Source organism: Diuraphis noxia, unplaced genomic scaffold (genome assembly GCF_037042655.1).
Source record: "Diuraphis noxia isolate RWA-SAM2 unplaced genomic scaffold, SU_Dnox_SAM2 contig0003, whole genome shotgun sequence".
In the NCBI taxonomy this organism is placed as follows: Eukaryota; Metazoa; Arthropoda; class Insecta; order Hemiptera; family Aphididae; genus Diuraphis; species Diuraphis noxia.
In genome coordinates, this window is record NW_028301713.1 from 72,964,159 (window position 1) to 72,981,393 (window position 17,235).

A 17,235-nucleotide genomic window follows, 5' to 3' on the forward strand; every position below is an offset into this window, starting at 1 on the left:
AGGTGAAAAATAAAAGAAATATATTAGCACAATTTTTTTTTACAAATATTCAAAATTTGAATTTTGACAACATGTGTAAAAAATAAAAATCACGATAATCACGAAAATTCGCAAATTATTTAAAACTAGAAATTCATAAAAAATGTTCTTTTTAAATCTAAGATTTGAAAACTTTTAATAATCTATAATATATATTCTAGATAGATAAACCGTCTTCGCTCAGAATCGTTTTTCGTATACAATGATATAATATCATTGGATTCAAATTTAATTACATCCATTTCAAATAGAAAAAAATTAATGCAACTAAGGTTCCTGCCAATATAGCTATATTAAAATTAATTTATAATTAGGGAGAGTTGATGGTAATTGGCTATGTGTCGTTCTATACCCTATAATAGCTTGAGAATATAATACCAGATATAGGTTTTATATTAAGATATCTAAATTGCGCTATTACCTTCCTTCTGATAGTCGTTAAATTGTTTAAAACAATGTACCTACTATTTTGTATTTTTATATTATTTTAAATACGGATGCAATTTCAACGGATTTATCGAACTATCACAATGTACGTTTTATGTCTCAATAACAAAATGATTAATATAGTAAAACAAATCCAAAGGAAAAAATAATTTTATAAGTTAAAACTAAATTAATAGTTTACTCATTTGTACAAGACCTCTTTACAACCAAATACTGAACCTAAAGTTCATACATTATTACACATTTTATTGCATATATATATTTTAAAGGAACCAGGAAATGTTTAACATTTTAATTGTAATTTAAATCTATATTAGTTATAGTTATTTTGTATTGCGTATCCGAGCCCCATATTAACAGTTTTTATAAATAATAGATAATATTAGATTTAAAAAGTTTCCGCCAACACAATATTGTAAAATATAGAACCTATTGGAGCCCCACGCGATAATTCACTCCGGTGCACTTATAACACATTTTTCATATCAATTTGTAGGTGTTTGTTACATTTTTCTTTTATATTTTAAACAACATTTTTAGAAACGTGCATGGCATTTAATGAAAACTGTATTTTACATAATATATTTGCATAACCATTATAATTAAAATCAGAAAATGCTTGGAATCAGATTATATTCTCTTCGAATTTATTCCTTAGAGTCAAGTTCCCTGCACGTGTATTATATTGTAAGATGTGGGTATTTTCACAAAAACATATTTATTCGTTTTAAATAAACATATTCTGTTCACAATACTTACAGGTAAACAGTAAAACTTATGTGCCGTTTTAGTTTTTTTTATGCACACACTTAGTAGGTATATCAGAAAATATTGTTTTATAAAAATACGAATGCACAATATACAAAGAGATACAATGATAAAAAAGCAGGTAAGTCGTGGATGTCGCTCTGCTGTACAGTAGGTTACAAGCGGGTTACTGTAATGGATGGAATTAATTTTGAATCCAATGATATTATATCATTGTATACGAAAAACGTTTTTGAGCGGAGATGGTTTATCTGTATAGGATATATTATAGATTATTAAAAATTTTATTTATTTATTGATTGAAAAACGGGACGTGCCCAATTGCATAGAATAGTAAGCATAATACTAAGATAGTTACATAAATTACAAAATACAAATATAAAACATAAGATATAGAGCGAACAGAACATAATAACATATTAACTAAGATAATGTTATATAAATCACAAAAATACTAAATATAGAATATTAAGATATAAAGCGGACAGACAATAATCTAATGCCAAGCACTCAGGAATAGTGGGTCCTCATTGGCTAGTTTCATCATACGGACAATAGGACGATTTTTTCGATAGTTACAGCGGCTAAGAGGAATTTGGAAAGGGAAAGAGTATCTGGAGTAAAAACTTAGAACTCTGAAATTAAATTTATATAGGAGGGCAGGGGATTCGGCTTCACCATTTATAAGTTTAGTAAGGAAATTAAAATTAGCCTGTTTTCTCCTGTCACATTTTAAAACCCAAAATTTCATCACAATATACAGAACAAATTTTTTTGTATTCTCTCAGAGAGGTTTTTTGAATATTTTATTTAATTGATTTTATATAATTTTTTGAAAATGTACAAAAAACAGCAACATTTAAAAGCTAAGAACTTACTCATTTTTATGTTATTGTTAAAAACTCTATGAGAACACATAAAATATTATTCTTTGAATTGCATAAATTTTTTTTTTCTAATTATTAATGTAATCCGAGTGGTTTTAATTTTTGTAAAGGCTCTTTCAGCGTTCGTATTGCGGGTGTGAGACGTCCTCTTAAAATTAAACTTAAAGTAGGAAGAAGTTGTACATTTCAATATTCTAACTATTCTTCAAGGAACAAAATTAGATTTTAAGGGCAAAATTATGAAATACTTATGGTATTAGGTCAGGTTGATCAAACTAGTTTATCATGCACGGGGGCACTTAAAAAGGACAAATATGCCTTTTGGTAAACATGAAATAAATCATCTTCAACAAGTATTTTTATCGTTCACTATGCAAATTCCACCAAAGACCGAATTCAATTCAACATCCCAACCAATCTACAAGTATGGTACGATATAATTTATTAGACACCAAAACTTAATTTCCCATTTTAAAAGATCGAAATGTATAATACAATATAATATAAAAAAAAAAATATATATTTAGTTTAAGCTAACATATATGGTAAGTTATATTGTAAAAAATTCAAAAATTCAAAAACTTTATAATTCACAGCTACATTATATACATTATTATAACTACATAAAAAAATAAAATTAATATTGGTTACTATAACCTATTATTATTATAGAGCTATTTACTCAATTGTTATGAATACACATGTTTCGATGGTTATTTTCTGAATAAAACTAGAAAACTTTATACTATTCGTGCATTATTGTTATATATTGTAATTATTATTCACTTATTGTTCCTCTAAACATGGTAAAATATATTAATTTGTTAGCAGTATTTTGCTTATTAAATTGTATTACTAATATAATATGCATGGAAAGGGAGCAGAAAAAGATCAATGAAGAATGTGAGTATCTATATCGTTATAGTAGCTTATTACTGTATATACCTAATTTTTTTATTTTAATGTATATGATAGAATATAGATGATAGATCTCAGGTTAATATTTATGGAGAGTCATTAGTATAAAATACATAATTGTTATTATAATTCAAAGATTGTTATTCTATGAAATAATATTTCAACCAAAATTGAATGTTAAACACAATAATCCATTGCGATGTAAAACTATACACAATTTTAGTATGCACATTTTTAATTTTGGTAGCTTAGTAATTAATTATATACCAGTTAATTATTAAATTAATTTATGAAATCATAATATTGTTACTTATAAAGTTGTAATATATTTTTCAGAAATTAAATTCTACAGCTATATTACTGTTAGTTTTAATCTTACATTGCCTATAGTTGTATAATGTGTTCTTAAAAATAAAATAACAAATCTAAATTGTATTCACCATTTGAAACTAGAATATAATACTATTATTATTTAAAATTATATTTTACAATTTTAATCGATTGAGAATTTTGTATTTTCATAGTAACTAGAAGCAATTATACTTTTTTATCTAAACATTTTTGAAATATAAATTATTTTTAAGTAACCATTAACATTGTTTTGATAAAAATATTATAACTATAATAGTATAAATTATTATACCTAATTTACATTACGAAATACTTAGAGAATGACTTTTCTGCATCACGTATTGTATTGTCTTATGAGATATTGGTATGACAGAAAATTTTAAATCCACAGAACTTATCTTCTATTCTTATATTTAAATTAGGTAATATATGAAATATAGGTCAATTAATTATAATAATAAAATTAACATTACTTAAGTGATTTTTCTGAACAAAAATTTAAGTAGTTTAAATAAGTTTAAAGATAGTTCGACATCGTCTTCAAAATCAATCATATTACAACTTCATTATTGTTAAAGTGTAAAATATTTTTTACTAACATTATTTTTATTTTAGATCAAAAATGTGTTGGTAAGTATTATCATATTTTACTTTACAGCCTGCCTATACATTACAAATATCGTGTATATGTTGTGCTCGTACGGGTTGTTCCGTTTGTACGTTGTTCTTTTCGTTTTCATTTTAGGAGAGAGAACAAGAAAACAGTTTTAAAGGTTTATATACTAATATAATTTTATTGTGAGTCAAAATATTTAATTCACTGTTTATTTTATTATTCGTTGGAACGACGTACAGGTTTAAAATAAGAGTTAGAACGACTGACTCTTCGGTTTCCAAGCAAATGCCGTGTAACTACAATATTTCGGGAGTCGCCTACACATTAAGCGTTGCCCGTAGACTACAATAATGTACTCTTATATTCTAATACAACAGGCTAATACTATATATCTACTAATAGCTAATTCGTTCATAACATATACATAGTGAGTACTGAGTATTAATTAACATGTTATCAGTTTTTATCGACTGCAGTATTATTAATAATTGTAGAATGTTAAGTTAGATAAAGTATCTACCTGAATTTTATAAAAATATGAAAAATAAATTATCGATTTCTAATTTTAAATAGTATTAGAAGTATTTTAGTATTATTTAATTGAATGAATCATTGAATAAAGTAGAGGGTAAAGAATAACCCCGAAAATAATAAGAGAATAGAGTTTGTCGAAAATGGATGGCGTTGCGTAAAACTTTCCGTTTTTATCTGATTTTTTGTTTGAATTCAATTATTGATAAAAAATTTAAGCATTTTTAAATTGCATCTACAAAAATACTTAATACATGCAATATAAAAATAATTATAATTGAAAATTAATTATTTTTTCTTGTGTGAAATATGAACATTCACATTCACAAAAAAAAATCATTGCAAAATAAATATATTATTTGCTCTGATTAATTAAAAAAAAAAAAATGTTACATAAAGTCAACCAGATAATATTATCATTATGATATTCACAATTTTATCTTATTTATCAGATTTTAATTTTAATTTGTTATTTATATAAGGCTATAAATATACCTTTAAAAAATTACGGACTCTAGTGAATTCTGAATTTAATCATTGGTTTAGTTTATAATAGAAAAAACTATATAATAGACTACCTAAATATTATTGTTAAATAGTTCGGGCTTGTTGCATATCCAGGGATACAAATGAAACATTAATAAAATATGTCTCAATAAGATTTACACGACCTTAGTTTCCTAATTTTTTAGTCACAATGTAATAATATCACAGATTTCAAGAGTTTGTACCCATATTGACCATTATAATGGACATCCCATAATTCTTAGTCCCCGTATCTGATACATTGGTGTCATTTTACAATAAAATACTAACGTTCACTTGGCATGTTAAGACAGTAGCATTAAAGTCATCCAAGCTTGCAACGATGGTTACTAAACTAAATCCTATCATTACATGGTGGCTCCTATCGGTGGCTATAAGGAAGCAGAATCTCTCTACTTTTGTCGAAAACTAACAGCTGTACGCCACCCCACTATAGAACCAAACTGTCATATCAATAATAAGGCCTCAGAGATAAGATGCGTGGAGGGTGATCAGGGCTTACAGGATAGTATGAGTCAAAGCTTCTCTTATGTTAGGTAGGTGACATGCTTCTTGTGAACCTCCTGTCAGCTGAATGTGCAAGACACGAGTAACGCTCAACGCCTTATTTCTTGCCGGAGATCCTCCAATTAGGCTATTCCAAAGAAAGAAAGTCACATACTCCGAATAGATATGGTGGGTTCTTGTACAAGGCCACAATGCAGCCGTTGGCCGTCACGTCTTACTGGATACCACTTACCTAAAACATGGTTCAGGTGATGACGGGACATGAGTGCTTCCAGTTCTTATTACGTCAGATGGTTAAGGTCCAAGCCTCAAATGTATGCTCTGACTATGCATAAAGGTTGTTGTAACACACCGTGTTTCATCGTCCTTCATAGGAAGTATCAAGGTTTCACATCTGTCATTCATACTCGTCTGAAACGACCTATAACCACGGATAATTTGATAAGCGTATAAACATTAAGTACCTACTTAATATATTTATAATATCCATATCAGTTATTAAGTTTACAAATATTATTAAGTTTGGAACATTATATTATTATCATTACAGGAGCCATGTGTTCGGCCAATTTAATGACAACTTCAAAGGAAAAAAACTGTATGGAATACATCATGAATTTATCTGATAATAACTTTTAGTTAGTCTAATTTTACGTAACTGGCTCAAAAAAAAAAAATAAATAAAAATGAATTAGTGATTTATATTTACGTCAACTTTAAGCCTCTTCTTCTTCAATATTTTTGCCAACATAGTTTACCTTATAATGTAAATAGTAATAAACACATTGACATAGATATTTAGCTTAAATATATAGGTTGTGAAATCAAAATATATTTTTTTCAAATAAAGTTGCCTAAGTTTGACCACTTAAAACCAGTTAAATATTAATAATTTTAAATTATTAGCTAGAATTATTTTGAATCTTCCTAGTTTCTACTACTAATTTAACTTTTACAAATAATATAAACATTTATTATTATTGGAATCATCATATCATTACAGTCGTCGAAAGTTTATTCCATTATCAAAATAATGAACACGAAGATACCGGTAAGTATTTAGTACAGATCTTTGAATATCAAAAGTGTTTTTGACAGTATGTCATTCATTATTCATACTTAATCCTCTTATTATAAGCTAGATATTTTATGGCTATTATATTGAAATTATACATATAGTGTTCATTGAATATCTGACGATATTAGCATAATTCGAGAAACATATAATTATCGAACGATAGAGAACGTTCCACCTTTTTGGCTGAACAATTGAATATACTTTAAATTAGGTAACAAAGAACTTACCACTTAACCCTCCCCCATCCAAAAAAAAAAGAAAAAAAACTCTAAAAAGAATACGATTGAGAAAGAATTTACGTACAAAGTTTAAATATCATTTATTTGGCCATAGAAAGATTCAATAATATTTGCATGAATTAAATATTCTTGAATAGAGTTATAAATTAATAATTATAATTAGGAAACGGATTAAAATAAAAATTGATTTTTTTTTTTTATTGATCAAATAAACTCGTCAGCTATATATGAACATTAGTTAAAATTATGGTAGGTTTACAAGGTTTAAGATTTTAACAGCATTTTTTAAATTTTTTTATGAGGTTACAGTATTAAAGATAACAGTATGGTTTCTTAGTATTTATATAAAAACAAAAAAAAGCAGGAAATAATCGAATTTTTTCTGAATTTCTGAAGACATTGGTATCCTAGAATAGAGTTTCATAAAATTAATATTATCATATTAATTTTTCATACATCAAGGAATTGAAAAATGCAACTTTTGTATTGCATTTTAACAATTTATAATTGTTCATGCATTTTTATGTTTTTAAGCCATTTTATTTCAATAATAATGAATGGTAATTTAAAAGCTAATAAACTAAGTAGTTGAATCTGTAACATGAATAAAAAAAAAAAGGTTAAAATTGAGTTGAAATTCATTCTAAAAGAATAAAATAAAATATTTTTTATTTTTCCTTGACATTCTTGTATTTTTATTATATATTATGTTTTTAGCAATAGAGTTTTTCAGGGTAAAATAACGATGAGAAAAACAAATTATAAAAGCATATGAATAATTAGGGATAAGAATGTGTATACAAATTTTTCCAATGCTAAAAATAATTCTTGTTTTTTAGATTATTTAAATCTGTTTTATAGTAATAATCTTGTACAATAATATGTGTGCATCTAATATCTAATGTATATAATATAAAGAAAATGTAATTATATAATGTATTATTTGACGAATATCCTATGTGGTATGAGTTTATAAACTGAAGAATATTTCATGCAACGACTGCAACGCCAAATCGCCGTCCTTTCTATGGTTTCGAATATCTAATATCATCCGGTAATAAAAAAAAAGCCGATAACTATCAACAAATTATTGTGTTCTTGTTATAATCAAGGTTGGAAAGGTTATAAAAAAAATTGATTATTCTCAAAAAATTCACGTTGTAAATCATATTTTACGGAATTTATTGAATTATTATATATATATTAAATATTATATAATATAACATAAGTTATTTGTCCTATTTAATACAATTAAGTGTGTGTTAAAAATGATTACTATGTTTCTATACCAACTTTTAGTATCTTATTCTTTCCTTATTATTTTTTACCAATAATGTACACTTTCTAAAGTAAATACTATTTGCTAAATTGTGATGTACACATTGACTTATAATAACAAGTACGACACACAAAATTTTCACTCAAATTAGCGATTATATTATTTATTCCTTGTAGTAGCTGATATCGTCAGTTTTTACAATAATCTGAATATTATTTATTATAGGGTTTTTCGATAAAAACGACTGGCAGGACACCATTGAAGGTGATTGTTAATATTTATTAATTTTTCATAGTATTGTATTTCAATGTTTAAAATTTAATGGTAGGTATATACTGTACCAATAGAATTAGAAAATATGTAATTTAGTATCAATTAGTATTCATTGCGGAATGGTCGACATAAAAAAAATCTTGAAAAGGTTGCCCAATGCTTTTCCGGTATCCCTCACACATCCTTGTCGTTTAAAAATAAATTTCATTTACCCTATTTTTTATTAAAATAATGTCAATATATTATTATAGTTTGCCTACATTTAAGGTGTAGAAAGGTTGGTTCCGGTCGGTGAGACGAAACTTGAGAGTTAGCATGGGTTTTATCCCTATGTCATCACCCAGTAATCTGGTGCAACGTTATTTACAAAATGTGAAATACTGTGAAGAAGGTAATACTGAATTGGGCTATATTCTGTTAAGACTTGAATACAACTATTATTGTCCTTCAGAGATTTACCGGTGCGGTCTCTTTATAAATTCAGTGGCAGTAGTTTTTGCAGGTCGTTTTCGTGGACCGACTCAAGTGTCAATAATCAGTATGTTAAAAAATAAATTTATAACTTATCAAAATAAAATGATTTTGTTATGAATGGTACGTATCGATGGTGTACGGCAAGCCACGAGGATCGGGGTTAAACCATTGTACTACGGCATAGTTAATTTAAAAACAGATGAATTGGTGAGTAGTGTTATCGTAAGAACTGCATGGCTATTAGAAAATAGTAAAAGTATAGAAGAATATAGGATTATACATTTGGATGGAATACATTATGATTTTTTTTTTTGAATGGGGAGAGGATTCCTTCCAATTCCCCCTTGTAACCGCCATTGATCGTGTAACTTTTGAAATACTTAACTTGAGTTAAAAAATTTACCAATAGAATCCTTGAGATTAAGAGTGTGTCTATACCATATTTTATTCAACCCTTAAATGCAGATAAATGATAGATCAAATATGAATTTAATTTTGTTTCACGCAAATCGAATGCTTGTATTATTTATTTATTTATATAAAGTTAACGTTTATAACAGATTACCATTATGTATACCTATGAAAATAAGATAATTATAAATCCAAACGATATTTATTGATAATCGAATATAAGGTATACAGAGTGAAACCAGTCTTAACGGACACCGGCGTCTGGCAAAAAGATTGGCATGACCAGACATTTTCAATAACGTTCATCTGTCTGTAACGGACATTTTTATAGACCCACGGATGTTTTTTTAGGCAGGTTTCACTGAAAAAATACAACTAATTGAAAATGTTGCCCAAAAAAGTTCCTTAGCAAGATTTTTGAGATGTATGAATGGTTATATATTATTTTATAATAGTTACCTAAAATATTACTATTCAAATTAGCTGAAATATGACATTTTTTTTAAGAACTATATGTTTTTATTTTAAAGAACTTATCCTGACTGGCTATTTATTCATCTTGCTTGATTTATTCCTAATGGCGCTAAGAAGCTAAAACTGAGACACACTCAAACCTAGATACGCTCATATAGTATATAATATATACCGTATAGAATTTGACAAAAAGAACTTATTTTTGACACTTATAACAGCTATTATTACATATTTTATTCACATTGTATTTTTTTGTATTGCTTAGTTAGGTATCGATATTAATGTTTGTGATGCAAGTAAGTAATTGTGTTCTAAATAAGAAAAATGTCAGTAATAAAGTAAGAATAAATTGATACGGTCCGTCGATTCTCGACGTTCCGCGATCGTGAATAATTATACGCACAGTTGTTTTGTGTACATTTTGTTTGTTTATTGTGCGATATGGATTATATTATACAATAATACATGTGGGGGAAGTTGGTTCCGGGCCGTGCGGTTGGCTTAAAGAAGCGGGCCGCGACGGGTGGTATCGGGCCTGCAGAGGCGCGATTGAATGTACAAATAATAGGACTTACAATTTACTACTATTAACAATTATATAATAAGAAAGGAGATGAGTTAGAATCACTCTCCCACGGCCGTGGTCTCTTATAAGTCGTGTTTGATTTGATAATATCTTACAGTGATTACCTGAGCAGGCACACCGAGGGGGGTTATCAGATTGGTGGTCCTGAAAAGAACCGTTTCTTATTGGTCACTATGGTATATCGACCGTAAGCGTAGTAACAACGCTAGTAGTTCGTCAACCCGGAGACTGCCTTGTACATCGACCGTTCTAGCCGCTGCGTCGATGGTTTCGTCCGTGGTGTAATTAAGAACACACGTTGTGCTTGTCGGTTGCCGCTTCATATAACGAGTGTCTTCGTCGCTACGCTTATGGCCTCGTCCGTGGTGTGACCGGGAACGCAGCGCTCGTCGTTTCGTATAACGAGTGTTTCGTCACTACGCCGATGGCTTCGACCGTAGCATAAGGTGAAGATGTCGTGATCGTCGATTGCCGCCTCATGCAACGAGTGTCTTCGCTGCTGTATCGATGACTTCGTCTGCGGTGTAGGCTGGAACGCTGCGCTGATGAATTCTTAAATTCTTGATGGGTCTTGATTCCTTCTGTAGTTCGGTGTGTGTAGGTTTGAACTGGTTGAAGGATTATTGAAGACTGTGTTGATTATTTTGCTTTGCTTTAAAGGAGGGTGGCTATGCCGTTAACTATTCCAGGCTTATGCATCTACTAGTGGGTGGAAGTTTATTTGGAAGGTTTATGTAAATTTTATTGATTTACCCAGGTGAGTGGGTAGGGTTTGATTATGCGTTTGGTAGTTGGAGGAGTGCGAGTTTTGCCTAGAATTCGGATGTGGTCGTGATTTGAGAAAGAGTTTTTGTAGAACATTGAGTAAGTAAGTAAGTAAAGAACATCGTGTCGTCGGCAAATAACGAGAGATGAGTTTTAGGAGTCGTTGGTATGTCGTTTATGTAGGTCAAGTAGAGAGTTGGTGAAAGGTAGGATCCTTGAGGGACGCCTGCGAGAATGTGTCAGATGGACGAGAAGGAGTCTTCGATTTTAGTGATGAAAGTGCGGTCGATAAGAAAGGATTCGATGATTTTAACGATTTCGGTCGGGATATTGAGTTGAGAAAGTTTGTAAAGGAGTCCAGCGTGCCAGACTCTGTCGAAAGCTTTCTCTACGTCAAGAAATATAGAAGCGGTGTTTATGTTGTTGTTAAAGTTCTGACTGAGTTGGTGAGTGAGTTTGGTCAGTTGCTGGGTAGTAGAGTGCTCAGCTCTGAAGGCAAATTGTTCTGGGCGGATTTTGTCTCGAAGGTTGTTTTGCAGGTGAGTGAGGATGAGACGTTCGTAGATTTTAGATAAGGAGGAGAGGAGAGCTATTGGTCTGTAGTTTGCGGGTATTTTATGATCTTTGCATGGTTTGGGAATGTAAATTATGACTGCTTTTTTCCAGGCAAGTGGAAAGTAGCAGATTCTGAAGGAGCTGTTAATGATTCGTGTTAGGGATAGTAAAATATTGTTAGGTAGAAATTTAAGAGCCGTGTTGGTGATGAGATCGTCGCCGGGGGCTTTCTTTTTGCGAAGGTTGCTTATGATGTTTTGTATGGTGCAGGGGGTGGTGAATAGATTAGGATTTGTGGTATTTAGGTTTTGTAGTGACTGGTAGTAAGCGGTTACTTCTGGTATGTCGGGACCGGGGTTTGTTTGGAATTGTTGCTCAAGGGAGTCCGCTATCAGTTCGGCTCGGTCTTTGGCAGGAAAGACAAGACCGTTAGGGCCGGTCAGTGGATAGGATGCTGGACGTTTGTGGAGGAGGCATTTGTTTAGTTTGTAAATGGAGTTGTCATGTGGGTCAAGAGAGTTTAGTAAGGTGTCCCATTGGCCAGTTTTGTGAGTTACGAGTAGAGTTCTGATTAGAGAGATTTTGGCGTTAAGTTGGCGTTTAATGGTCGGGTCACGGTTTCTTTGCCATAGATGGCGTAAGCGGTTTTTGTCGGTTATTTCCAGTTTTATGTAGTCTGGTAGTATGAAGGATGAATTTTTAAGTTTGGGGGTAAATACGCTTGCTTCAATCGCTTGTTGTAAGTTTTTGGTCAGACAATCGATTGCTAGGTCGATTAACGGTTTGTCGTTGGTCGGTAGCGCGGCAGTGTTAGGTAAGTTGGTGAGGATAGTTTTGTATTTGGTCCAGTTTATGAAGTGGTTTGAAGCCGGAGGAGACGATGAGATCGGCGTACATAATGTCTCCAGAAGAATAGGGTTGTGGTCGGAAGATAGTTCGTTGAGGTTGTCGATTTGGGTTGCGTAAGGTATTCGTACGAGTGCGATGTCGTGTATGTCGGGTCTGTGGCGAGTGTAAGTTGGAAAGTGAGTGGGGGATGAGGGGGCAGTAACGGAATAGTCTGAGTGTTGTACGTGATCAAAAAGGGTATGGCCGGCCGCGTTCGTCGAGTGGCTGTGCCACATCGGGTGTTTGGCGTTGAAATCGCCTGCCGAAATTTGCCATTTCACGCTTTGAGTTAGTAATTCCAAGTCGTTTGTGGTGAGTGTAGCACCGGGAGGTTTGTATACCGCTGAAATAAGTATTTCGTGGTTGTTAAGTTTTATAAGGACAGAAGATGTTTGAATGGTTGTGTTTAGAGTCATAGGTTGGTGGACGAAGCGTCGCTGTATAAGAACGGCAGTGCCACCGTGAGGGGGCGAGCCACGGATGGTCGGTAGGTCGTTTCTGTAAGTGAAATAGTTAGGAATCTTTAGCGTGGTAGAAGGAGATAGGCGGGTTTCGTTAAGTAAGATTATGTCAGTTTTGAGATGAAGTTCGAGGGCTTGTAGTTCGTTGAGTTTGTGCTTTATGCCGTTCGAATTCCAAAATAGAATTTTTAAATTAGACATTGCGAGGAGTGAGTATGGCCAGGAATGTCTTGATGGTCGATTGGATCAGTGTTTGCGGATCGTGGTTGGTGGATATGGCAGTCAGGAGGTTGGTTAATAAGTTTAGAATGAGGGTTAAGTCCAGTTGGGGGGCTGGGGAAATACGTGGAGTGTGAGGAGACTCTGAAGTATCTAAGGCGTAGGAAATTGTGGAAGTCGGTTGAGGGGCTGGAGATGGTGGAGAAGATTTGGGTGGTTGTTGGGTTTCTTGTTGGACAGGGCGTTGGGTTTGTGGAATTTGAATGATTGGGACCTAGGTTGGTGGTGGGAGTGGTTTTTGCGCTAGGAAATGTGGACAACCACGGAAATTAACTGTATGTGGGCCGCCGCAGTTGCAGCAGGTCGGAGATTCTTCCCGAGTTTTTTTACAGTCCTTAGCATGGTTGCCAGCACATTTGACACACCTCGGCAGGTGTTTGCAGTTGCGGGAGCCGTGACCGAAGCGTTGGCATGAGAAGCATTGGGAAGGTCCGGAGGATTTCAAGGGTTCTACTGAGATGGAAATATAAAATAGGTTGTTTAAAAGAAAAATGTCTTTAGCTTTCGGGTCAGCGGCAATGTGGACAAGACATAAAGGCATTGGTTTGTCGGGAGTGCCAAAACGGCGGATGAAGGTGGTCGAAAAGCCGAGGGTTTCGAGTTCCTGTTTGATCTCGTCGACCGGGATGTCACTAGGGATTCCCTTCAGGACGACCTTGACAGAGCGTTCTTCAGGGAGAGAGAAGGTGTGGAAGTCGGTTTCATTTTGTAACAAGGTACTTTGGATGAGACGGAATTGAGTCGGTTCGGTGGTCTGAAGAGTAATTTGATTGCTTGCTGTTGCTTTTACTGTTAGGGTAGAAGGTGTAAGGTTTGCGAGCCCATAGATGACGGGCGCGACCTTACGCCAGGAGCTGGAGGTTAGGATGATGGGCGGAGGTCTGGAGTTTGTTAGTTTAGTCGGAGGTTCGATTGTAGGAGAGGCTAGGGAAGGAGTGATTTTTGGTACGGAAGTTAAGTTATCTTTTGGTACGGATGGTGAAGCGGGTTTAGTTAACGCAGTTAAGGTAGGAGCTTTGTCGGAGGAACAGGATGATATGGTGGAGGAGCTTGAGTCAGAAAGGGACTCGATTGTCTCGGAATCGGAGGAGTTTGGCGGTGGTGAAGGGGAGGGAAGCGCTGAGCGTTGGCTTTTAACCTCTTTTACGCTTAAGCGGTTTACGACCACCCATCGCGAAAGTGGCAGTATTTTTACTGTCGCTTTGAAAAGAGCGTTTTATTTGGGGGCAGTGATGGTGTAAGATGGGGGTTTGGGTTTCCTGTTTCCGTTGGTTGGGAGGGATGGGATGCTGTGGCAATGAGGGGGCGCGGCCCTACGACAGTTGTTACGGAAGGACGGTTTGCAACGCTTTCGCGGCGGCTTACCTGTGGGCGCTGGTGCCCAGTTGAAACAAGCGGTGAAAACTGCTGATTTTGGCGCTGGTGCCTGTCGAACGGTGATCGAAGACAATCATTGGGCGCTGTTGCCTGTTGAGAAGCGGTGAAAACTGCTGTTTTGTGGCGCTGTTGTCTGTCAGTTGGTTGGGTTCTTGGAGAGAGCTAGGGAGCTCTGAACTGTTGCTGCTTCGAATGCTGAACTGAGATGATGATGTGTGTTGATTATGTTGAATCGTCCGGTATATAAGTCGTCTGCCGTACCGACTAGTAAACTATCTGCTGCCGCCGTGTTTAGTTGTGTTTACCCGTGGTACGATACATTATGTAGTTAACTATGTTTTGGAGTTATTGACGTGGTGAGGGTATCGTTGGATTCGTCTGACTCTCCGCTATCTGCAACCCTTATTGTTTTTGGTGTGTTGTTATTTGGGGCTTTATTATTTTTCCCTAATGTTAGTCTGTGGGGGTTTTGCTGTCATACTGTGCGCTGATTGGTGGTCCTGAAAAGGACCGTTTTATAATATATGGTGACGGCTACTCCGTTACAAAATGTAGTATTCATTGTTAATTTATTACTGAAGCTAATGCATATTGTTTCAGATTATGTGAAAAAATATGTAGAGGAATATAAAAAGAATAAAAATGGTAATAATTATGAAATTGGTGACACCAAATATATTTTATAGTTCCCTCCCCCACAGTAAAGGTCTACAGGCTAATTACTTTTGTCGTCAAAGTCTCAATAGGTACTAATAAAAAAAATATATAAATTATATTATGTTTAGTAATTTATTAGATTACGCACCAATAATAAGTTCTATAATTACATTGAAACTAAAAAAAATAAATAATTGAATGAAACTATTTTTGTTTTTTTTTTCAGCTGACTTTGCACCACATGTGTTTTGTGAAAATTATTATAAATTTCAAATTATAGTTGAATAAAAAAAATATATATATATATTTATTAATGTATGGTAAACCTTTAACTTACAAACTATAATTAAAAAATTTAATATCGTAATACATTATATTAAGATAGGGTGACTTTATATTGTTATGATTTATATATAATATATATGTTACGCGCAATGTGGAATACCGGGCAATGTGGTACTGCCCGGGCAATGTGAACCACGATGTTTTTTTTTTTTGTAATAGTTTATAGTATTTTAAATTTTAATACTATTATTAATTTTATTAAATCTTATTATATAATGAATATTTTAAAACAATAATAATAATAATAACTGTTAAATAATTTAAGTAATTTATAATAAATTCAATGAAATGAAATTTCACAATAAACTACGAAATTTTTGAAACACGCTGTAAACACTTGTTTTCATTTGCTAACGTAACCTATTTAAGAATCATACATTTTCCATACGGATATGGCCATATCGGAATGATAAAATTAATAGCTGTCTTGATAAAATCAGTCAACGATATACTATGAGCAAATTGAGCAATCATTTATATTTTCGACTAACCTAAATAAAATGATAATATTTGATATTTTTTTTGTTATTGTTATTTCATCAAAATATTTGTAATAGAAATATTAATATGATACATGAATATAATTAATTATTGTTTATTCGGTCAATATTATTAGTTGGTAAAAAAAAACATCGTGGTTCACATTACCCGGGCAGAACCACATTGACCGGGCAATATACACATAGCCCGGTACTCCACATTGCCCGTAACATATATTTTTAACTACAATAATAATAATAATAATAATAATAATAATTAGATAATATACTAATAAGTAATAACATAAGTAACTGTATTTAATAAATTCATAATTTTCTACAGTATGTCAACATTATTATATTACGTATTAATAAAGTTTCACCATAATTATACATTATTATTATTGTTTTTATTAATATACACTCATATAAGTTGAGACAGCATCATGGTCACAACGGACCGGCGTCCGAAATAATAACGCTTGAGTTTTCGTTATTACGTCTTATTCTGTATATATTATACAATTTGAGGGCAGCGAGGATGATGGGTGCGACGGTCAGTCTATGAAGACAAAAAAAAATTCTGAGAATACCTAGCTCTTAAAGCCTCATCATAGGCCATGGTACATGCGAAACACACGACTCTACAACAATTTTGAAATACCATAACTAACCACATGGATCAAAAAAAAATTAAAAAATTTCATTTAAAACTAAACACAATGGAAGGAGCCCTGTTTCACCAACGCCAGACTTACCAATTGGCTCGTGGACGGCGATGACTCGTACTCTGATGGGATAAGGTTACCACAATAAATATATGACAATAGTTAAAAGACAAAATATAAAAATTGACAATATTATATTTTGTTACAAAAAAAAAAAAAACCTTTGAAGTAATGCAAGGTAGGTAACATAAAAAAATAATAGATAAGGAACAGTACCGTGAGGAGCTACTACTGACCTTTAACAGCATCTATAATCGTTGAACTGGAGTCGTTCCGC

General features: G+C 32.5%; 1 protein-coding gene across 2 annotated transcripts; it reads left to right on the plus strand.

Annotated features, from left to right (window-relative positions):
• The first annotated feature begins 2,915 nt into the window (after positions 1–2,915).
• On the plus strand, positions 2,916–16,628 carry LOC149057734 (uncharacterized). 2 transcript variants are annotated; one of them, XR_016190744.1, is made up of 9 exons: positions 2,916–3,044; positions 4,026–4,040; positions 6,161–6,208; positions 6,614–6,661; positions 8,432–8,470; positions 8,973–9,017; positions 10,104–10,134; positions 15,350–15,394; positions 15,633–15,699. XR_016190744.1 is itself a non-coding variant. In XM_089222220.1 (8 exons), exons 1-8 carry the CDS (start codon positions 2,945–2,947, stop codon positions 15,692–15,694), a joined length of 384 nt encoding a protein of 127 aa, XP_089078346.1. In that variant the 5' UTR covers positions 2,916–2,944; the 3' UTR covers positions 15,695–16,628. The 2 variants fall into 2 exon arrangements, 1 of the variants encoding a protein (XP_089078346.1); XM_089222220.1 differs by lacking the exon at positions 8,973–9,017 and having other exon boundaries at positions 10,108–10,134; positions 15,633–16,628.
• Positions 16,629–17,235: the final 607 nt, after the last annotated feature.

Excerpts from the sequence above, each read along its gene's own strand:
- LOC149057734 (XM_089222220.1), top strand. The coding sequence starts at position 2,945 with ATGGTAAAATATATTAATTTGTTAGCAGTATTTTGCTTATTAAATTGT. Across the intron at positions 6,662-8,431 it reads TAATGAACACGAAGATACCG|GGTTTTTCGATAAAAACGAC; the intron begins GTAAGTATTTAG and ends TATTTATTATAG. Across the intron at positions 10,135-15,349 it reads TATTAATGTTTGTGATGCAA|ATTATGTGAAAAAATATGTA; the intron begins GTAAGTAATTGT and ends ATATTGTTTCAG.